At 38.6% G+C, this 24,721-nt stretch overlaps 1 protein-coding gene across 1 annotated transcript in view; it reads right to left on the bottom strand.

Moving 5' to 3' along the window:
* Window positions 1–24,721, bottom strand: part of PCNX2 (pecanex 2) — a 343,407-nt gene that overhangs the window by 109,425 nt on the left and 209,261 nt on the right. The window contains exons 22-23 of the mRNA XM_012554495.2: window positions 6,269–6,377; window positions 1,300–1,429 (exon numbers count right to left, since the gene is read on the bottom strand). Coding sequence (XP_012409949.1) covers window positions 1,300–1,429; window positions 6,269–6,377 — 239 coding nt within the window. The remainder of the gene's footprint in view (window positions 1–1,299; window positions 1,430–6,268; window positions 6,378–24,721) is intronic.

Genomic DNA, 24,721 nt, shown 5'->3' with positions numbered 1-24,721 from the left:
CTAGAATGGTGGCTGAGTCTTGGAAGTGAGCTAAATAACAAGACACATAAAACCTCCCCTCAAAGACTTCTCCATTTCCCTTTCTATTGGTGATACTTAAAATCCTTTCCAGCTCAACCAGGAAGTGTTTTCCTTATATCAAATCCTCCTGCTCCAGGAAGTCTGATTCTTAACTTATTTGAGAAAAAGAGAAAAAAGAAATCTTTTGCACTGAGGGTCCGCTTTAAAATATTGTGCACATTCCTTCCCTGCACAGTTAAAATCACAAGAGAGTGTCACTCCTTTTATTTATAAGCTTTTGTCCCTTCCAGAGTTAAGGAATCCTGGTAGGGCAGTGGTTAAGTGCTCAGCTGCTAAACAAAAGGTTGGTGGTTTGAACCTACCAGCAGTGCCAAGGAGAAAGATGGTTGTTTTTTTTTTTTTTTGGTACTCCCAGGGCATGACGACTTTCAGAGTTCCATAAACCTGTTGCTGTCAAGTCGATTCCAACTCATAGGGACCCCATAAAATTCCCCAAAACTGTATTCTTTTAAAAAAGCTGAAAGAAAAGCCAATGCTGGTAAATTTCTTTTACTCTCTGACTTTGCAAACGTGCATGATATCTTTTCAGGCAAATGCAAAAGGGAACTCTTGTTTTTGTGTAAATTTCAAGATGACTTTACTTTTACTGCAAAAAAAAAAAAAAAAAAAATCCATCTCTCTTAGCAGATGGCAAACCTGCAAGGAACAGGAGGTGCCCCCGCCTCCTCATGATCCCCCACCAGCTCCCAGTGGGGCATTCTGGCTTCAGTAGTTTTACCCAGGGCACCTCTGAATGTGAGCTTGCTGGGATGCTAGGGACTTAATCCTGGTAAATAACTGACATTGACAGTAAAGGTAGGGACTGGCCTTCTCAACAGAGCATTCAGAGAATAATAATACCTTGGGTTGTACAAATGATTAATGTGCTTGAATGCTAACGAATAGGTTGGAGGTTGAGTCCACTCAGAGGTGCCTTGAAAGAAAGGCCTGGCTATATCTACTGCTGAAAAAGTCACAGCCATTGAAAATCCTATGGAGTACAGTTCTACTCTGATACAATGGAAGACTGATATTCGATTGTTAATTTGCAAACACCATATTTGGTCCTGAGTCCTCAGATCCCAGTGCTAAGCAAGGCAATGAATGTGATAGGTCATCAGGAGGACAGTGCTGTCACACTCCACAGCAGGGTGCAGCATCGAACCAGAAACCTTGTAGTAGAGGAAGGAAAAGCACAAATCTGAGCAAAGGAAGTTAGAATTGACTTTAGGAGCTTACTTGTAGTTTTTCTCCCAGAATTTCACTGGCCTGACATAGGATGTGATGAAAATGACACTCCCAAGAAAAGGGCTCAATGGAGTAGAAAAGATTGAAGTGGCAATCATTTGAAAGAAAAGCATTGCAGAATCTGAGAATTTTGAGTTAAGGCGAAAAAAAATTGTTTTCATTGTTATATTTTTAAATATTATTCCAGATTTGACTACCTTCATTTAAGCCATTTCCTCACTCAGGAAAGAAAGGCTATACACTTAATCTATGTACATGTTTAGAAATATAAAACTTTTAGTAGCATCCTGCTAAGTCTCATCTCACCACCATGCAAATCAAATGACTCTCATAAAAATCCCAGCAGTCTCACTATGATTCATGGCAAAGATTTCACACCGAAGGGTTGAAAAGAACAGTTTCTTTGTACCAAGGTATCATTAACTGAACAAAACACACTGTGGCACATTTACTAAAGTACTAAATAGTTTTATAAATAATTAAAATTAAATTACACTTCTTAAAATAAACAAACAGTATTGTTTTGGAAGGTATCATCTTTGTTTTATAAAGAGTATTTTTCCACTATTCAGAAATATATTTTACTTATCATACATTGAACATCAATGGCTCAATTCAAGTCATTCTTGGTTTATAAGCTGAAAACTTATACCCATGAAATTACAGCATTTTGTTACTGAGTCTTTAGCAGTCTACATGGGTTTCTCAGAAATGTAATTGCCCAGCATTAAAAATAGTTTGGCTGTGACTTTTTGGCTTAGACCCCCCTGCTCTCTAGAAATCTAGGGGAGGTGCCAGATGCAGCCATCCCCTGAACAGGCCCCGTCGCTCCCCAGTCTCTGCATCATTGGAGAACTTCGCTCAGCTCTCCATCATGCCCACTTCACTGTGTTGTGGGTCATGGAGGTGCTGGCGGTTGGAAGAGCAAGAGGAAACTGAGAACAAGAATCCATGGGGATGGCAGAGGTCCGAGGAGGGCCAGTCTGCCAGTCTGCACACATGCACACCACTTCTTATCCGCCAGGGTGAGGACGTGGATTATTCTACTACAGCTCTGGTCCAATTTACTGCAAGTTTGATTGTCCCACCTGGAAGGGGTCAGGTGCATCTTTCTCACTGTTGGACCAATGGGGGGGTCTTATTTCTCTAGCCCATGTTCAAAAAGTTCTGCCAGAGAGTGAAAAATAAATCCCTAGCACAGATAGGAAGACGATCTCATTATTAAGCAGTCAGGTTTCTGAGTGCTTGAACATATTGTTACCGACACGGCTTAAAGTTATGCGATAAGGGAAGGGATGAGGGTTGGGCTTCCTTAATAGCTCCACTTATATGTAAAATATAGAAAAATGAGTGAGCCTTGTCCATAAACACTTTCCCTCCATTTATGTAGATTTAAGCTCAGATTTTAGCTTCAGGCGTAACTGTGTCATTTGTTCACTTGCTATTCACGCCCAAACATCTTCAGGAGTTTAATGACCCATCCTCGATCAGTAATTCATTCCAGGGTTGAACTGTTTAGGTTTCAAAAAGCTCTCTACTGTGCTACAATTTCAATCCAATTCGCTCATATTGACCTAGGTTCAAATGGAGAACTACAGAATAATACTCTACTGTGATATCTATGATCATCCATCAGTTTCCTCTTTACCTGAACACTGTAAATACCTAAATTCCTAGTCCAAAAACCACATCAGATTAGCCCTGTCCCTTGTCACTGGAAGGAAGTGAACTGCAAGGGAGATGACATTGAGAAAACGTACTGAAAGAAAGTTAGAAGGCAGAGTAGGGTCAGAGATGGTGTTCTCTGAGGGGAGGATTTGAGAGGAGGTGGGGGAGGAGGATGTGCTGTGCACCTGGTAGAAGAGCCAGGTCAAAAGCAGCTGGAGTCAGGGCTGGGGGATATTAGAGGGGCTGGCTTGCTTTTCTTTTCAATTCTAAGAGTTCCCCCAAGATTATGCTGTATACTTTTTAAGTGCCAGAAACAATTATCCTGAAATTAAGACTAAGAAATAAATAAGGAAAATACTACTAGCCTATACATAATGCTCAGTGTGATAGGAAAGGAAATGAAATTTAATAGGTTAGGGCAGAAGTGACAGACGGCCCTGGAGGTTATTTTATTTAGGGAAGACAAAGCACGCTCTTGGCAAATATGAAAGATTATGGCCATTACTGTGGAGAAGGAGGCCCATTAAGCCATTTTATTTCTCTTGGTAAGAGGTTTAGCCTAAGAGGTTGACTGTGACATTTTTAAAAACTTTCAGATTTATTTGAGTACATTTTAAATGAAAAAATATCAATGTCAATAATTAAAATTAAAAAAAATATATCATTAAAAGCACAGGAGGATATATCAAGTAGAAAGCAGCCTTCCTCATGTACACAGTTCACAGAGATAATCTGGCTAAATCTTTATACTTATCAGAAGACAATGGTCTCGCATCGTCTCTACAAATATTAAAAGGGTGAGATTCCCGTCTTTCCCTGGAGGTTACAAGCTCAGAAACTAGCAGAGGCTACTGAGGGAGAAAACATGCTCGTACTGGAAAAAGCAATTTACTAAACAGTACCCTGCTGGCCGGAAAGCTAATTCAATTCCAAAACAGAGAAAATTAGTCCCTTCTCAATGCCAGGATGCAGCCCACAGTTCCTTAATAGAGTGATAAAATAATTAACATTTCAAAATTAGTCAAGAGCCAGGGCCGGCGTTTAGGAGCCTGATAGCTTTGTCTTGATGATATATAAGTCCAGTTTACTCAACTATTTATCTCATTATATTCTGAGCGACGTGATATTGGACTCCAAGTAGCAAATATCTAGCGGTCACGAACAGGAGGTGTGCATGGGTAGCGGCAGGGTGGGGTAAAGGCCTCTCAGCTGTGGCACACTGCACTTGTCAGGCTCCACGGGGGTGGATGGTAAGCCTTTGTATCTTGGTAGAAGGGAGGAAGTGAATGGCATTAACAGGGCTAGGAACAAAGCAGAGGGGCTGATTGAGTGTTTTAAAACAGAATTACCAAATACTCAATAAAATCTGCATCTCAAATATGTTCCGTTTCTTAAGAGAATGAGTGTAAGTACTTAGATGCTACTCAGAGTGGATGCAACCTTAGATGCTAAAGCTGCTTTTATTCTTATAGGAAATATTAAGAACCAAATATTATGTGCCTGTGTGTGAACCCTCAGCATGCATACAGGTCAGGTAATTGGAGGTTATGGCTCCCAGAACGGTCTTAATTCAGCTGTGAAACTACAAGGAGTAATTAGTATTACTGAACTTATCGAACAAAGCATTAACATCAAGAATGAATGCTATAGGTATGCATGAGACCAAGTTATGGTAAAGTAGGGGATCATAACTTTGTCTTAAATTCTTAATGCAACTCCTTCAACCACAAATCTCCATTAAAGTAATAACTTTCATTTAACAAACATGCTTTAAATTCTAGGTAGGAAACCTTAGACACATGTCAGAAATAAAAATCACCTCCATCTTTCACTTCACTGTTTTCTGTTTTAAAGAACCTGTTGTAGGAGAATGAAAATCATCGGCATTATGTAAAATGACTGTAGTTAAAGAAAAAGTGTAGTGCACAAGCTTATGCTTCTGCAAACATTTTTTTCTTAGCTTGTTCTGCCAAATAACTTTGAAACACCTTAAAAATATCACTGCAGGTCTAAGAATGCAGACATGGAACAATGTACATTGTGAGGCCCGCTCTTGGTATGCTTAACTTTTTTTTTTTTTAAACAAATGGGCCCGGAGGAGAGCATTTAAAAAAAAAAATCTAGAGCATATTATCACCTAATAACGATCCCAAGTATGTTTCCATCCCTGTGCACAAAGTTCAGATCCCAGTGATTCCTTATGAATTACTTTAATGAGTCTTATGTAAATTTTCATATGTAAGAAAGTTTTGAGTAGTCATTTAAACTAGCTAATAGCACCCACAGAAACCCTGGTGGCGTAGTGGTTAAGAGTTTGCCTGAATCCACCAGATACTCCGTGAAAACCCTATGGGGCAGTTCTACTCTGTCCTATAGGGTCACTATAAGTTGGAATTGACTCAAAGGCAATGGGTTTTTTTTTAATTGCACCCACACTGGGATACCAGAGCCTAGAACTGTGACTCTCACACACAGTGGACACAAGAATCACCAGAAAAACTTGTGGAGATGTAGATTCTTGGGCCCTACACCCTGAAATTTTGATTTAGAAAGTATATTTTGCGCTCAGCAATCTACTTATTTAACAATCTCTTCCAGGGATTTTGATGCAAGTGGTCCCTGAACACTTGGAAAGTATAAACTGGCGGAGAAGGAAAACCTTTCCAAGGCAAATTTTAGGCCTGACTCAAAAATATTTTATTAGTCTCATGTTCTCTCTCTCTGTCATACGTGTGTGTGTGTGTGTGTGTGTGTGTGTGCAACTACAAAACAAAGCCATAATTTATCTTTTTAATATTCAAAAATAGTTGGGCAATTCTGTTTGTACCTAATTCTCAGTTTTGAATATTATTCAAGTATATGCTAAGCACATTGTATCATAATATTATATAATCTATAATGTTATTTATATTGAATGCATCAACCCTGTCTTCAGTGTTTAATAACAGCGAATTGATTTGTGTTATTTGGCACAAGACAACTGAGTCATTTTGGCAGGAACCTCCCATTTAAAAGACAGGATATCTTAAACCATATCTGGGCATGGGAAATGGAAAGATCAAAAAATAAAAGTAACTCCTGAATATGCATTAAGAAGTAGGGAGAGTTCAAAATTAAGAAATATCTTTTAAGGCTAAGTAGCCTAAAGGGAATCCAAAGTGCCTCCCCATGTCTCCATTAAAATGTAGTTGTAAAGACTTTAAAATCTTTTATTGCAAGGGTTCAATGAAAAGCTTGCATCCGTAAAATGTGAATCTCAGCTTCTGGGCGGAAACAATAGCAGAAAGGATACGAGGGATCGCGAAGAGCTGAGCAAACACATGAAATGAAGAACCCCAAGCCATCTGCCAAGGAGCCACATATGTCAAGATGAACTGTAACTTGTGAAGCAGGTCCCCGAGCTGAAAGCAAAAGAAAGAGAGCTTTGTCAGAGATGACAACAACAACTGTGGTAGCTGTCTGTGTCAAGGTCATTTAGAGCACCGTGTCAGCTGGGAAGTGCAGTGGAACTGGTGCTTGTCCTTTCCCTCGTACCCTCCTTTGACCTACATGCAATGCAGACATTTTGTGATATTTGAAAACCACAAAAGGCTGACCAGGAGAAACCCTGTGTGGCTAAGTGTTCATTTAATTATTTCAACCTATAGATATGGTGGATCTCTCTGCCTTTCTGGGAAGGACAACCACAGCTTGACCTTCTTTCCTTCTTACTGGGTCTTTTATAGAGAGATTCATACAAAAACCTACCATCATTGACATTGCTGAGATTTTTGTGTATTAATTGCATCTTACATCTTCAGCTACTCTTGCTGGAGAAATTAGTTCATACTACTGAATTACAAATTAAAATGTACTTTAGAAAGCCAAGATAGGATATGGAAGCTGTTGCATTTGCTAGACAAGCCAGCGCCAAAAAAAAAAAAAAAAAAAAGCGGTCTGGGGTGAGATAGGGAGGGACATATGTGGAGTGAGAATGAGCAAATATGGATGGACATGCTCAGTAGTTTTGAAGGGAATGCAGACCATGAATGTGCTGAGAAGGATGGAGAAGGACAGGGTGTCCTGGCTGTGGATCTCTGCTTTGCAGTAGTAAGTGATTGATCAATCCAGATGCAAAATGATACTGCTGTCACTTCCAAATGTGGAAGTGTTTATTCCCAAACTGGCTAGCAATATGAGACAATAAAATACCTTTGCCAAAACCACTGATGTTAAAGTAGAAGAAAAAAATAGAGTATTTAATTAGACCCTGATAGCTATTACACAGAAAATCAGAAGACCACAATGAAAAGATGATTGGGAAATAGTGTTATTAAGGAATGGTTCAAGGAATCAAGATAATTTAGCTCTTCAGTGAAAAGGCAGCCTTACAATTTTAGCATCAAAAGATGAGATGATTTTGAATTGTTCAATGACAGTGTAATGAGGAAAAATTAGGTTAATTAGAATATTTTCCAAAGCTTCCCCTCACTTTTCTTGCCTCACTAAATTCTCACAATATCCTGGTTTTGGAGAAAAACTTCAGAGTAGAATTAGACATTGATGGACAAGGGATAGAAGATAAACCAAGGATAAAAGTTCTTTCAAAGGCATAGCAAACATACTGAATTAAGAAGTCATAAGCATCTGGTTATGTATAGAGGTCCTTGGGTCTAAGTGTCTCCACTAGGGACTCTAGTTGCAGACTTAACAATGAATTTTAGGTGAAAGCTGAAGAATTAGAGGTAGAGAGAAGAGAAGGGAAGAGTGGCAGAGGGAGAGAGAGAGCGAGAGAGAGACAAGGAGAGAGAAACAGAGTGGGGTGGATATTGAAGAAATAGGGAAAGTAGGGAGAACAAAGGGAAAGTGAACAAACAAAGGAAAAGAAAGAAAGGAGATGAGATTGGGTTTAGGGAACTGTAAGGAATATGAATGCTGGGGAAGGAAAACAGAGGTTTGTTCTGCTAATAACTTTTCACTTTCTTTACTCTCCCTCACTTGCATCAACCACAAAGGACGGATCTCAATTGGCTTGCAAGTTCTTTGAGAAAGGTCACTTTTGTTTTAATCCTGAGGTTGGTTTCAGCCTCCTGAATTCATTCTGGATGGAAATCCACAGCCTCCAAGGCTTTTGGATAATTGAGAGGAGAGTATTTTACTCTATTACATCAGCTTAAACTCCCATCTCTTAGGTTCACATGAAAAATAATCATTTACCCCGAATTTTCTGCCAGTTGATAGACGACCTGCATAGACGGAGAGACTGGCAACTATAACACAGCTCAAACCCTTGATTCATTTCTGTTAAAAGATATGATTTCCTTTAAACGCCAATACCATTTCCTTTCAAAATCACCATTACCCCAATCCTAGGAGGAACATGCTGATTACATAAAAGAAGACATTCAAACACATGACTTCTAGAGTACATCAAAACCAAAAGTCCTGAGATGTGGTGGTGGGGCTCGCTATACTACCTTGCTTATTTATGCCTAACCAAACTCTATCAGACAAAATGCCTCTGGACTTGAAATCCTCTAGTCATCCCATTGTTAAGAATCCTTAGACCAGGTATTGAGAATTAACTTTGTGACTCATGCCTCGGTGAAAATTACAAGCATGAACAAGATTGCCTTATGTGATGTGTGGCCCCCAAATGCCCTAAAAATGAATCACGGGTTATGAAAGTTGTCCCTGTTGTGCTTTCAGTGTATGACTGTATCCTGGGAGGCTTTTAAGCCACCTTCTGAAAAAGCTGATAAGTAGGTCAGGCATAGCAACTACAATCAGACAGGCAGCACCAGGGAAAGCCTCATCTGCAAGTTTAAAGCTCTAACAAGTTAAACTTTGCTGCATTATGATTAAATGAATCTATTACAATTATTTTTTGCTTAGCATAGCAACTCGTATTTACACATAAGCAAAACCAGCAATCAGACATCTAAGGAGGCCAAACACAAGCATGCTCATGCTCTAATTGCAGCCAAGGCCCCAGGTACCTTCATTCTTTTCATACATCTCCCTTTGCCTCATTTTTTTCCCCACTAGTTTTGTGAAGAATAAAATATGTGCCTTGTAAAAGATTTTCAATACAAAGCTGACAAAATAGACTGCTATTCTTAATTAATGGAGAGGCCAAATCTCCCAAATGCTGGCTCTTTACATATAGCACAATAATTCAAGGATCGCCATGAAGTCCACTGGAAAAAAAGATGTCCTGAGACAAGGTAGATACCAACACAGCATAATGCTTAAGATTCTGGACTTAACAGCACCCTGCCTGGGTTTGAATCCCAGCTCCACCTCTGTTCATGAATTTTTGCATCTACAGAATGGGAATAATAAGAGTACCTCCTTACAGTGCTGTATTTAGAATAGTGCGGGGCAATAGCAAGTGCTATAGAATGTTTTGATAAATACCTGTTAGGACAAGTGGATATCTACATACTTAGTTCAGAATCAGATAAATTTAGACCCCCCCCCCCAAACTGAAACTTACCAAGTCTAGCACCTCTTATTTTTCAGAAAAGCAAGCCAGACTCTGAGAGGTTAACTAAATTGTTTTAAGTCAGAAGGTAGTTATTGGCTCATTTCAAACCAGAGGTCTAAGCTCCTGATTCTCAGTCAGTGACATTTCTCTGACCAAACCTCACCATGTCTCTGTGAGGGCATGGGCCTTCTGGCAAACTATAGAACAGGAAAAACCTTCCTGATGTGCAGCAGCTGAGAAAAGGCCTTCCTGTTGACAGCAGAGGTGTAGGATCACAGGCGTGGACATGACCAATGAATTGTGTGACTGCTGCCACTGCCAGGGACTTGTCCTCCCACGTGCACAGTGTGATGAAGTGCTATGATCCGCCCTGGAATGCCCTCTCCAGTATGAATATCCAATTAATAAAACACAATACCACCCAACAAGCCTGGTGACACTCAAATCCTCGGTTTGGTTCTCTGAAAGGCAGAGATCTCTGAAAGGCAGGCTGCTGGGTTAGCTGTGTTTCTTGAATGTATAACTCCAAAAAAATTGATTTGACTTATGTAGGCTATTCTCAAAAATTTGGGGAGGCATGATTCAGGGTAAAGAGGCTCAATTTCCTATTTCCCCTTTAAACTTTGCTCTTCTTTCCAAGGGTGAAATTGAGTGAAAGAATGAAAATTACTTGAGTATCAAAAAATGATTTCTGGCACAAAAGGAAACCTAAGTGTTGATCATAACTGAAAAACATGTATGAAGAGGCACTTTATGCACCATCTTAGACCATCGTGTATAACATAATGACACTCTTAAAAACAGCAACACCAACACCTTTATAGTAAACACAGTCACATGCTGGTATACCATTAAATTGAAGTACTTTAAATAGAAATCCCATTTAGACTAGACATAAGCAGATTTCATACAGCTGTTATTTGCATCTCCTTAGACAGTCTGAGGCCTCTGTTTTTATTATCTCACTCCTAATGTTCTACTTCCAAGACTTTAAATCTCAGCCCTTTAAGAGCACAATAAACTTCACAAATTTAGGAAGTTGTATATGATTATAAGAGAAAACAAAATCATTTGAGTTTTTTCCCACTGAAAACAGTGAAAAGAATGAAGAAAGTCATAGCTGAGTCATTTTGGCTGTTTCCCAAGGAAAGACATCATAAATACTCTCATTTCAATGACCTATTTTGAGAATATCTTTTCAATTAGGCAAAGATACACTGTTACATCTCTGCTATACATAGGAAACCCAATATGTGTAAATCTACAAACCATTTTAAGAGAAATATCATCAAATAAAGATGACCCCAACACATTTCCTTGTAATACATTCTGAAATAAGGCATATGCCATCTTTATTCTGGGAAACCCCTCCCCCCAATGAAATAGCCGACCACTTATTGAATGCTTTTATATTTGAGCGTTGTCTTAGAGAGTTGAACATATACTATTCCACTTAATAAAAGTGCATTTTCCCCTCCCGATTCCAATCATACATTTTCTCCTCTTGCTACAGCCTTAACTAATATCCCACATTAGTTCTATCACTTGCTATTTTTCACTTTTTGTTGCCAGATTCAGCTAGTTTCCTTTTTGGAAAGATACGTACTCCAGTAAACTTCACACCAAACTTGAGATCACTGGTGTTTGAACTTGAAGGAGCATGCAAAGCTGAAGGGAGTCCCAGAAACTAGCTGCTGAAATAAAGGTGAACTGAACTCAAAGAGGGATCACTGAAGGGGCTGAGGTTCTTGAATGCTTGGAAAGGAGGTAGACAAGATGGAAAGAAACTTGGAGTTTCAAGGGAGAACATTTTAATGAATTCAGGCAGGAGTCCAGCTGAGGGATCAAAAACCAGACCAAATGAGTCAAGGAAAAGTATTGGACTTTTTGAGGCACAGGTGGTGACGTAGGGAATAGAGAAACATTCAAGAAGGAATGGCAAAAAGTAAAGTTATTCAGGTCTCAAATGTGGGGCATCATTTTCATAAGATGACAGATAACAGAAAATTAAATTTTAGGATATTATACTTAAAATATAAATACTCTCAAACAGAGGATGACAATATGAGAGAAAATTTTATGTTATTCAGGCATATAATTGGTCACAAGACTGAATCTCAGAAAGTCAGTAACAAATTCTACCTCAATAAACAATGTGTGTTGGTGATCCATTAAACAGCACACATCAGGCTTAGCAAAATACTGATGAGTTTCAGGGAGCATGGCAATGACGAAAGGCTAGTATTCCACTATAAAAATTATATAAATACTATAAAATGATGTAAGAAAAAATGTAATTAATAGACAAACTCAAAAGAAGAAGGAAAAAACCCCAACAGCCAGAACCAAATAGGGAGTTTAAAATGAGAATACTAAGTGTGAAATGACACCTCGACTACTCCACAAGGAAACAAATATAGATACAGGCCCCAGGAGCTGGAGACTTGAGTTTTAATAGACTTGAAAGGTTGCCATATCCATGAAAAATAAAATAGAAAAACTCTACCTACCACTGCTGGGAAAAAGCAGGAAAGTTTGCCTTCTTCCTGCTGTGGGATAGCTAAAAATCACCCACAATACACCAAAACCTCAAGCCAACATAATGCAGGGGAGTAGGTTTTAAAGTTAAGCTATTCTAGTACAGCAGGAATGCAAAACCAGGAAATTAACATAAGGAATAGTGGGGGATGGCAAAACTTCCTTGTAAAAGTAAATGCAAAAACAGTATTCAGGGACATTTCCACAATCAGAATATGTGGGACATATACACACATACACAAACAACATCCCACTGAAGCTCAGTCCATGATAAAATTACAAACAATATTGGGAAATGGGCAAAGGAGAAAAAGTCAGATGCAACACACGAGATGTTTAATGTCTCAAGAATTTGAGGTAACACAAAAATATGAAAAAGTCTAAATAAATAATTAAAGGTCCAGCAAGGGCGGGTAGTGGGGGGAATCAATAATAAGAGTAGCATAGAAAAAAATGAACAAATGGATTTGAAAAACTACTATATCATCAAAACCAACTCACAGTGATCCTATAGGCAGAGTAAAACTGCCCCATAGGGTTTTCAAGGAGTGGCTGGTGAATTTGAACTTTGACCTTTTGGTTAGCAGCTGAACTCTTAACCCCTGCTACCAGTGCCCCTACCATAATACAGAAGTAGACAACTAAATAATTAAAGTAAAACCCCCAGGAGATTATCAAAAAAGCAAATTAGTTATAGCAAAACAGAAAATTAGAGAAATGGAAGGCACAAACTACCTAGAACACAACACACAGAGATGAAAAAATTAAAAAAATGAGACACTAAAAAACGTAGATGATAGAGTAAGAAGATATAACGTACATCCAACTGGAGTTCCAGAAGGAAAGTACAGAGAGAAAGAGGAAAAGAAATGTTTGAAGAGTGAATGGCTCAGAATTTTTCAGAACTGGGGAAAGCATGAGTCCTTGGGTTGGAAGAAGCACATCAAGACCCGAACAGAATAAATAAAGAGAAATCCGTAACTTGCTGTATATGGCAGTGAAAATGCATAACATCAAAATCTTTCCTAAAGATTACATCTAAAGGAATTACATAGACAGCAGACTTCTCGTTAGTAAGATACATGCCAGAAGACAGTGAAATAATGTTTTCAAGGTGTTAAGAAAAAATGTCAAGTCAGAATTTTGCACACAACTCCACTATCATTAAGTCTGAAGGAGAACTAAACATTTTGGGGATGGGGGTTTAAAACAACACTAATTGATTATCTTACAGTTCTGGAGGTCAGAAGTCTGAACGTGGGGTCACTAAGCTAAAATCAAGGTGTCAGCAGCACTTAACTTTTCGTAGAGACTCTAGGGGAGAATCCATTTCCCTGCCTTTTCCAGCTTCTAGAGGCCACCTACATTCCTTGACTCTTGGCCCCTTCCTCAAATCTTCAAAGCCAGCAATATCAGGCCAGAAATGAACTTTTTAGACAAAGATTGAGAGAATTTACTAATCATAGAATTTTCAGAACAATTAAAGAATATACTTTAGTAGGAAGGAAATTTAACCCCGCAGAAAAAAATAGAATATAAGAATAATGGTGAGAAAATAAACTGCTAAAATGTTAGAATATAAATATGAGGATTACTTATAAAAACCATCATAGAGATATTCATTTAAAGGTGGAACCAAATACTAGGTACCATATGTATGGAAGACTGGATAGAAGAATTGGAGTTAAAGTGTAAAGTCCGTGTATTGTTTGGGTGGAGGAAAGAGATTTTAATTAATTAATTTTATGTTAAATGAAGCGTGCTTATTAAGAATTTAAAAGTAACCATTAAACTGCTAATGTTTCAAACTTTAATGTGCATCAGAATCACCTATTATCATTATCTATTCTTTGTAAAATAAAGATGCTGGGCCCTATCCTCAGAGCTCTGATTTAGTAGGTCTGGGGTGGGGCTCCAAAATTTGCATTTCTGGTAACCTTCCTGGTGATACTGATGCTGCTGGTTCAGAGACCATAAGTTGAGCATCGTTGCAATAAAGGACTAGAAACACAATAATCAATTTCCAAAGCACTGAGTTGGAATCAACTCAATGGCAACTGATAAGAGGTAAAAATAGGATTAAAGTTCATTCACTTCAATGGAAGGCAAGAACAAAAGATTGGGGGAGGGGTGGCAAAAAACCAACAGTCAATTAACTATTATTATTATCTATTCTTTACCCATTAATTAAGAACAATAAAAATTAGAGAATATTTGGAAATGAATGACAATGACAGGCAGTAGTACCAATCGAAATTAGTGGGACACAGCTAAAACAACCTGCAGAGGGAAAAATATAGCTTTAAGTGTGCATCTAAGGAAATTTTCACAGTTTTTATTGAGGCTATTTTCTATACAAAAATCAGGCAAGAATACAGTGAGAAAGAAAATACATTCTTTGCTATGAATAAAAATGCCCCATAAAATATTTACAAATGAATCTATAAATGTATAAAAATACAACATGATCAAATTTGATTCATCTCATAATTGTTTAATATTAGAAAAATGTCAACATAATTGCCAAAATAGAGAAACTATATGATCAAATCAACTGACACATGAAGGATGTTGAAAAATTAATTCAATACTCACTTATAAAAATCCCTTTCAAGCTGATAATAAAAGCATTCTTCTTTAACCTAATAAAAGATATCAATGCTGAATTTCAGCAAACACCATATTTAATAGGAAATATAAGAATTATTCAGGCAAGAGATATCAAGAAAGAGAAATCTGAGTAAACTAATAGGAAAGTGAAAATTGAACCATTAAGTGAGACCAATCTAAGGAGGGAGTAAGGAGTCAGGGTAATAGTTTATCATCTGTGAAGTGCAGTTTGGGACGCTGTAACTAAGAGAAGAAACAGGGATAATACAAGGATATGAGCACCCAGCAGGGGTGGACTATTTAGGCAAATGAATGTGGTACTAATGAAGGAAAATGCAACAAGCCCTGATTCTTTGATTAGCCGATCTTACGCATCCAGACAAATTCCGACCCCTAAGAGAACACACCAGACAGAAAATATTAGTTAGTTTCATATTTCATAACTGCTAATGATTGTATCCATAAATGCAAATGAAGTCACCACTGCACATTAAAATTTTATAATCTACTAAGAAGTAGCAAAAAGGCTCTAGTCTAAACCTCTAGGAATTAACTGTAATCTGCATTTGTGTGTGTATGTGTGTTTGTGATGGGCAGTGGGGGTGTAGGCTAAGAGTATTGTACCCGAATACCCATTGCCGTTGAGTTGATTTCTACTCAAAGGGTCACTGAAGAAGGAGGCAAGAGTAAACTTTAACAAGGAAGAAACAGGAGATAATAAAAGTGACCAGTGAAAAGAGGGTTACCCTCTGTCCTGTTAACCTGGAGTGAAACGGTAGAGATAATATAGTTTATACACCCATTCTGTCTTCCTTTTCAATTCCTTAATCCTTAAAATTCCATATATTAGCCTTTACCAGTTACTCTATACATGGCACAGTTTTTCACCTTTGTTTACGATTTTATTTAGTACTTTCTTCCCTGTGAAGAAAAGGCAGCTTTCTGGATTGTGTGTTTGGGAAGCTTCCTCCCTCTCAAAGATTTTTTATAATCCTGTGAGTGGCAAATGCTGCCCTCAAAAGGAAGTGAGAGCCAAGTTCATAAGCCTCCTGTCCCTCACATATGCTGCTGCTTTCACCCATAGAGCATTTTAGCAAGAAAAACAAATAGTGTTAATATATACAGCTAAGGGCAGTTTTTCCTCCATCTCCTTCATAATACTGTTCTGTCCCACCCCCCTACGTACCACCTGGATAACTAATTTATATACTCTCTTGAGGTTTTGACACTTCTAATAACATTACATTAATCACATAGGAATAAAGTGATTCGTACAGTGATTTTTTCATATAACTGAAGCTTTTTGCTTTAGGCACCTAAACGTCAAAAATTTAGGCTTTTTTTTTTTTTAATTAAAAATACAGGCTCACTTTAAAAATACCAAATAGTACAGGATCGCATACAGTGTTAAGATGAAATAGCACAGAATTTCATCAAGTGTAAAGTAGAAGTTCCTGTCATTCCTCCCACTCTGATCTAACAGCCAGTACCAGCCACAGTTGGAGGAGTTATCCTTCCAAGCATTTTCTGCACATGCACATCACATTCATGCATATATATGTGAACCCTTTCACTGAACTTGGATTAATAATACATGCTACTCTGAAACTTGATTTTTCTACGTCATATCATGGACATCTTTCAACGTTGGTATAAATTTCTCTACCTCACATGTAACTAGCTGCACAGTACTCTATTGTTTGACTAGAAAATCTATGGAATCATTATATTACTGATCGACATTTAGGATGCAAAAACTAATTTAAAAGCATAATTGAAAGAAATTTCCTAAAATATCTCACACATTCATCTAAGAGATGATACAAAGTTGTTCAGTGGCTGTCCAAACTGGTGCACTCCTTCAGCCTGCATCTTGGCCACTAGGGTGGCACTTGAACTGTGTGAGGCCAATCATATTTGATATCCTCCTCCATACACTATGACTGATAGAGGATTGGCACTTGACCCAAACAGTACCAGCAATCCTGCATATTCTACAGGATTAAGATGCAGACGATAAGGAAAATACATTATTTCTACCAGAGTTGTTATTTTAGGCTTCTGGCACCTATCTTGCACCTTTTTTGGAAAAAAAGCTGCATGAAGAATGAAGCCATGCAGAATTGAGCAAAGACAAACATGGAACAGAGGCATAGAAAGATAGCCTTAATAACACTGTTTACCCTGAATACGATTATGTCTAAAGTGAGATCTACACTTGGGCATCTTGGTTATATGAAACAATGTATTTCCAATTTTAAGTTGTTTCTGTCACTTGCCATGAAAAGATCCTGACTAATATAGCAAATTTATCAAAATTTTCATTAAAATTTTCACCCCAGCATTACTGGCACGAATAAAAACACTGGAAATAACAAATGTTGGAGGGGCTGCGGGGAGATGGGAACTCTTATGCACTGCTGGTGGGAATGCAAAATTATACAACCATTTTGGAAAATGATGTGGCGCTTCCTCAGAAAGCTAGAAACAGACATACCATTCGATCCAGCAATTCCACTCCTAGGAATATATCCTAGAGAAATAAGAGTCGTCACTTGAATAGACATATGCACACCTATGTTCATGGCAGCATTGTTCACCATAGCAAAACGATGGAAACAACCTAGATGCCCATCAACAGAAGAATGAATAAACAAACTATGGTACATAGACACAATGGAGTACTATGCAACGAGAAAGAACAACAATGAATCTGTGAACCATCTCATAACATGGATGAAACTGGAGGACATTATGCTGAGTGAAATAAGTCAGTCACAAAAGGACAAGTATTGTATGAGACCTCTATTGTAAAAACCCATGAAAAAGTTCACACACAAAATGTAACCATCTTTGTTGGTTACCAGGGATGGGAGGGGTGGGGGGAAAATACTAAATAGGCAATAGATAAGTGGTATCTTGGGTGAAGGGTGAGACAGTACACAATACAGGGGAAACTGGCACAACTTGTACAAGGAAAGGTCATGGAAGCCCCATAGACACATCCAAACTCCCTGAGGGACTGAATTGCTGGGCGGAGGACTGTGGGGACCATGGTCTCGGGGAACATCTAGCTCAATTGGCATGACACAGCTTATAAAGACAATGTTCTACATTTGACCTTGGTGAGTAGTGTCTGGGGTCTTAAAAGCCTGTGAGCAGTCATCTAAGATACTCCACTGGTCTCATCCCTTCGGGAGCAAGGGAGAATGAAGAGACCAGGATACAAGGAAAAGATTAGTCCAAAGGACTAATAGTCCACGGCTACTAAGGCCTCCACCGGACTGAGTCCAGTACAGCTAGATGGTGCTCGGCTACCACCACTGACTGCTCTGACCAGGATCACAACAGAGGGTTCTGGACAAAGCTGGAGAAGGATGTAGAGCATAATTCTAACTCACAAAAAAAAGACCAGATTTACTGGCCTAAAGGAGACTGGAGAAACCCCGAGAGTATGGCCCCCGGACACCCTTTTAGCTCAGTGGTGAAGTTATCTCCGAGGTTCACCGTTCAGCCTGGGAGTGGACAGCCCAGTAAAACCAAATGAGACTAACGAGGTACAGTAGTCCAGTGACAAGGGCCAGAAGGCAGAAGCAGACAAGGGAACCCAAGGTTGGGTAAGCATATTGTTGATGTGTTGTGAGATTGTTAACCATTGTCATAGGGCAACATTTGTAGTAACTGTTAAATGAGAAACTATTTTGTTCTGTAAGCCTTCATCTTAAGTGAGAATAACAGCACAATTGGAAGAGCGTAGTCAATATCACTGAACTGTGCATGTAGAAATTTTTGAAATGGTGTATCTTTGGCTATGTGTATTTTCACCAAAAAAAAAAAGGTTGAGAAGTTAGAGGGTTGACATGTTGTGGGGTTGTTAACCAATGTCATAAAACAATATTTGTACTACTGTTTCATGAGAAACTATTGGTTCTGTAAGCCTTCACCTGAAGTACAATAAAATAAATAAATAAATAAAAATTTTCATTAAAATTAAAAAGTAGTTGAAAAGACTTCTCGTTTCTGCCCTGGGATACAGAAAACTGGAAATAGCATTCCTTCCATCCTGACAATAAAAAATAGCTGGACAAAATAAATCCATTATTTGTTTTTTATTCTATTGGAAAATGGGGTGTAGAGCATCTATGCAGCCCCAAATCAATGCAGAGCCAGGTACCTGCAGGCAGACAGGAGCACCCATTCACCTTAGTAGATGCAACCGAATTCTGGTATGAGGAGTTCAGCTAAAAGATTAAAAGATGAATTGGTGAAGGTCAAGTGTGGGCTGGTGGGACAGTGAAATTTCAGGCTCTTCCCCCATAAACTACACTGTATGCTCACAGAAAAGATTGGAGAGAACCTTAAGAAAATGTCTGATATAGAAAAGAACCAAAGAACTGAAGGAAGGAAATAGCAGACATATAGATGGGCACAAAACTCTGCTAGACCCTTTTCTCCTCTGTCTTCTATGGAAAACAAAATTATTTTGTGGAGAAAAGGGCAACAAACACTTTCACCTCTAGGGCACTGGCAAAATCTCATTGCAGCTTACAAATGCAAGCCAGAGGCAATGCAGTGACACTGTTAAAATGTTAGAAGGAAAAATAATGTCAACACAGAATTCCATACCCAGTGAAATAGCTCTCAAAATGAAAGAGGAAATAAAAGACTTTTTCAGACAGACAAAACCAACAGAATTCATTGCCAACAGACCTACACTACAAGAACTATTCAAGGTCATTCAGGCAGAAGAAATATGATAGGTCAGAACTTGGATCTACAGAAAGAAATAAAGAATGTCAGCAATGGAATAAATGGCGATAAAATAAGATTCATCTTATAACACGTTGAATTGCTCTAAAAGATGTCTAAAGCAAAAACAGTAACAATGTATTGTGTGTTTATAGCATATGTAAAAATAAAATGGAAGGCAACAATAGCCAAAGGCTGCAAGGAAGGAATTAGGACTATATTGTTAAAGGTTAATACACTACATATGAAATAGTATAATATTTGAAGGTAGATTTCTGATGAACTAAAATTTTATATTTTTAAAGTTAGAGCAATGATAAAAGAATCATTTTTGTTGTTGTTCTGTGCTGTTGAGTTGATTTTTGACTCAGAGCAACCCTATGTGACAGAGTAGAATTGCCCCATAGGGTTTTCTAGGCTGTAATCTTTTTACATATATATATTTTATTTATTTTGTTGTTGTTGAGCATATACACAGCAAAACACAACCAATTCAACAGTTTCCACATGTACCATTTAGCCACACTGACTACATTTTTCAAGCAGGGTAACCATTCTCACCTTCCTTTTCTAAGTTGTTCCCCCTCCATTAATATAAATTCACTGCCCTTTAAGATTCCCATCTAATCTTTCAAGTTGCTGTTGTCAGTTTGATCCCATATAGATAGTTCTTAAAAGAGCACAATGCTCAAGGCAGACATTTTTTACTAGTTAAGCTATATCATTGTTTGGTTTTAAGAAGACTTCAGGGGATATTTTTGTTTTAAGGTTTAAAGATTTTCTCAGGGCAATAGTTTCAGGGATTCATCCAACCTCCATGGCTCCAGGAAGTCTGGAGTCCCTGAGAATTTAATACTCTGTTCTAAGCTGTAATCTTTATGGGAGCTGATCACTAAGTCTTTCTCCCACAGAGCCACTGGGTGAGTTTGAACTGCCAACCTTTCCATTACTAGCTGAGTGCTTAACTGATGTGTTATCAGGGCTCTTGAATAAGTTAACAGAAGAAATAAAATGAAATTAAAAAGTGGTTCAAAATGGTATGCCCTCTGAACTTTTCCCTGCCACCTTTCCCGTACTGCCCTACTGAGTTGCTCCCTTTCGGAGACTCCACAATATTTGGTATATAATTTCATATCACATGGAAAGTAGTACAGCATTCTGGTGACACCATGGGCTTTGAAGTCAGACAGACCTGGGCTCTTATCCCATCTCTGCCTCTCAGTAGTTGTGTGACCTTAGATAAGTTACTTAACATTCCACTGAGCCTTAGTTTTCTCATGTACGAAACAAGTATGATAATGTCACTTATCTCATAAACTTACTGTGAAGATTAAATGAGATAATCCATGTAAATTTTTTAGTTCAGGACCTGGCATATAATAAGTGTTCAATAAATGTTGATTAGGAGTCCCTGGGTGGTCAAATGGTTAACACACTCAGGGGCTAACCGAAAGGTTGGAGGTTCAAGTCCACCCAAAGGCACCTTGGAAGAAAGGCCTGGAAATCTACTTCTGAAAAGCCAGCCATTGAAGACCCTATGGAGCACAGTTCTACTCTGACACACATGGGGTGACCATTGAGTCAGAATCAACTTGATGGTAAATATAGGTTATTTTATTTACTTTGTTTATGATGGTGTTTCAAAATTATTTTTTATATGTCTGTCTCTCCCCCAGCTGCTATTAGAGTATATTCTCATTGGTAGTAGACACTGGGTACTATTTACAGTTGTACAGTTATCTTCTATCAGATAAGTAGTATTAGGCACATATTAGATGTGTGGTAAGTGTTTTTCAGAAAGTGAAACAATGGGTGAGTGAAGGTTTCTGGTGCTATCCCAATTCATTGAGTATACAGGTTATAGTGGGCATGGGTTCAGTGAAGTTTTTCTTGTTATTCCCTGATTCATTTACATTCTAGATCTTTGTAATCGCCACTATTTTCCTGATAAGAGAGGTATTTTCTACCTCCCCCCCAGATGTTTCAAACTTATATAGTAACCATCTCCTCACTTACAGTCTTTTCTCAACTAAGATTGAAGAACCATAGTTTTGGACCATTCAAAGTACTTCCAAAACTAGTAGCTTAAGGAGAAAAAGAATGGGCAAGTCCATGATCTCAAAGATCTTGTCCTATATACAAGCACCTGGTAAAGAAAACTATTTGGAATTTGTAGGTTCACGTATATACATCCTATAGAATCAGAATGTAAAGAATGGCAAATACCAACGGTCAGCCTTGTAAGGAAAATGCTGCCCTAAGTCCTGACCGGATTGAGTGCTCTCTTCAGGAAGCAATTTAAGAAGCGCTTTAAGGACGGCACCCCCTAGTTGCTGAGTAAGGAAAGTTTTCAAAACTCTCAACGATGAGTCACTTCTGCTGAGTTCACTGAAGCCATTCAAGTAGCTCTACCTGTTGCTGTGAAGATTCCTCAGTGGTGGCACTTTAATTTTCTGTACCAGTGGAGGCACTTCAATGCCGTACTGATGGGAGGGAATGACACCATTAACCAGCAAACAGCCTCTTTCGGTAGAGAAAGCTGTAGACTTGTTATAAAATGGGAGCCCATAAATATTTCTTGGACATATTAGCAGGGACAAATTTGACTAGGTAGATCTTCGAACAATGTGGCTAAATCCATGTATTTATTATAGTATACATTGGCATGAGAATAAAAGAAACGTGACGGCAGAAAATGCATAACTCTTACATACTGGGCTTGAGGTCCCAAATGGGAATAAAAAATGACCCTTACTTTGAAGGCTGAGGTGCAGAGGAATTGCAAGCGTTCATTTCAGCTCTACTCCCCTTCCCAGCAGACAGAATTATAGTAATTTGCATGGTTTGAATTAAGGAAATTCATCTCCTGGTGTGTGGATGCTGTACAATAAATGTGCTAGGCTTTAAATCATGACTAAAGGATATTTGAGGGCTGTGCAGACACTTCCCAGCAATTACACGATGCAGTTAAGAACGGAGTTCCAGTTGTGACCACGGTGCCATGAACTGGCCAGTTGGGTAACATCTGCTTGTCACCACCAGAGTAGATCTACAGCTAGAAGCAGACTGTGGTTTACCCCTCCCAATTCTGCAAGAGCAGCTTAGCTCACCACAGAGTCCAGAGCAAGGCATGCACAGAGGAGCAGCCTGCTCTGCTAGTCATGTGCTAACTCCCCCACTGTGAATAGGACAGCAGGACAGCAGTGAGGCAGCTAAACAAGATTTATAGGAAGCCAAGAAAATCAAAACATACACCACGAAAGTGGCCCATATGCTCAAGCTAAAACCTCCCTTCTTCCCACTTACTCCCCTCACCCTCCACTGTGAATCATTATCTCTGTAGAATAATAAAACGTCATCCAACCACCACAATGCAGGCCGACTTCATTTCTCAAAAGTCAGTTTTTCTGTCTCTGAAGCGCTCAACTGAATTCAAGCAAACATGCACTGAGTAACTACTATGAATCCCGCATTATGTTAGATGTTGGAGGAGGTAGAATATGAATAAATACACTGATGGTCCCATCATTTCAGGAGCTTACAGTCTTCTTGGGAACACAGGCAAATTGGACTCTGTTTTTTATTTCTTGAAGTGGTGCAGAGCTTGTGAAACTCCTCTGAAGAATCCTAGGTGGCAACTGAGAGTAAACATGTAACCCTGAGGGCCTGGCATGTTTGCTATGTTCATGCAGCAGCTTCATGAACCTTCTGCAAACCTTTCTCTACTCCTGTACCTGTCCGGACTGGGGAGAGAATCAAGTTCAAGTACTGGCTTTGTGAGTGGGTAGCTTTAGGTATGTGACATTATATGCAGTGTAAGAGAACAGCATTCAACATTCAACAGAGGTTCATTATATACTTTCTGTATGACTGACCTGTTTCTGAAAACTGGGATATATCAGCAAAGAAAACAAAAAAAAGATCTCTGCCCTCATGGAGCTTATATTCTAGTGGGAGAGACTTTTAATGAACACAACAAATAAGTCAATTATATAGTATGTTAGGAGGTGATGAGTTCAATAACGAAAAGTTAAAAATAGAGCAGGGTAAAAGAACTGCAAGGCTGGAATGGAAGTTGGCAGTAGGGGCAGGTTCCACCAAACAGTAATAAGATGGCCCTCCCTGTCTCCTCTGTAGTGGTATCAGAGGAAGCCTGGTGGAGAGTGAGGACTTTCACTAACCTCCAACAGTAATGAGGCCACCCTCATTGCAGTTCCAGAGGAGACCACATGGGGAGCCAGAACTCCTATCCCGGCAAACAGTAATGAGGCGTACCTCAGCTCAAGTGTCAACAGAGACTGAATGGGAACCTGGACTTTTATATCCATGGTGGCATACGGGTTAAGAGCTCAGGCTGCTAACCAAAAGGTTGGCAGTTTGAATCCACCAGCCACTCCTTGGAAACCCTATGGGGCAGTTCTACTCTGTCCTATAGGGTCGCTATGAGTCAAAATATAAATAAATCAAAATAGACACCTTAAAAAAAATGTTCAAATAACTCACAGGAAGGCAAGAAAAATAAAACAGATAAACGAAAAGCAGAAATAAACTAAAAACAAAAACAATAAAATGACACATTTATACCCTAATATATCAATAATCACATTATATGTATATTGTTTACATACACTAAAGACAGAAACTGGCAAAATGGGTTAAAAAATATGACTCAACAATATGTTGTCTATAAGAAACTCAATTCACAGTAACAAAATAAGCAGGTTAAAAGTAAAAGAATGGGAAAAGATAAATAATGAAAACATAATCAAAAGAAAACAGGAATGGCTACACTAACAAAAAATAAAGTAGACTTTGGAGCAAGCAAAGAAAATTACCAGAGATAGACAGGAACATTATATAGTGATTAAAGGGTCAATCTACCAAGAAGACATAGCAATCCTAAATCTGCAAGCATTAAACAACAGAGCTGAGCAATATGTGAAGCAAAAACTGATAGAACTGGAAGGAAAAACAGACAAATTGAATTATAGTTGGAAACTTCAACACACCTCTCTCAACAATTTATAGAACTAGACGGAAAATCAGCAAGGATATAGAAGAACTCAACAACACCATCAACCAACAGACCTAATCAACATTTATTGAACACTACATCCAACAACAGGCAGTATACCAACTCCTCACTTGCTGACATGGTTAGGTTCCAAAGACCAGGTTGTTATGTGAAAATTAGCATTGTGCAAAAATTGAGGATAACCACATCAGATCACAAAATGGAGGATGAATACATCATTACATAACTGCCAAAGTACATCATTACATAACTGCCAAACCACTGACAATCATGGCCCAGCCAAGCTGACACATAACCTTAACCATCACAGCCAGCATTACTCTTGCCTCATACCTTGGCATTCG

This window comes from Trichechus manatus, unplaced genomic scaffold (assembly GCF_000243295.1).
Source record: "Trichechus manatus latirostris isolate Lorelei unplaced genomic scaffold, TriManLat1.0 scaffold00021, whole genome shotgun sequence".
Taxonomy (NCBI): Eukaryota; Metazoa; Chordata; class Mammalia; order Sirenia; family Trichechidae; genus Trichechus; species Trichechus manatus.
This window is presented reverse-complemented; position numbering and strand designations above follow the sequence as displayed.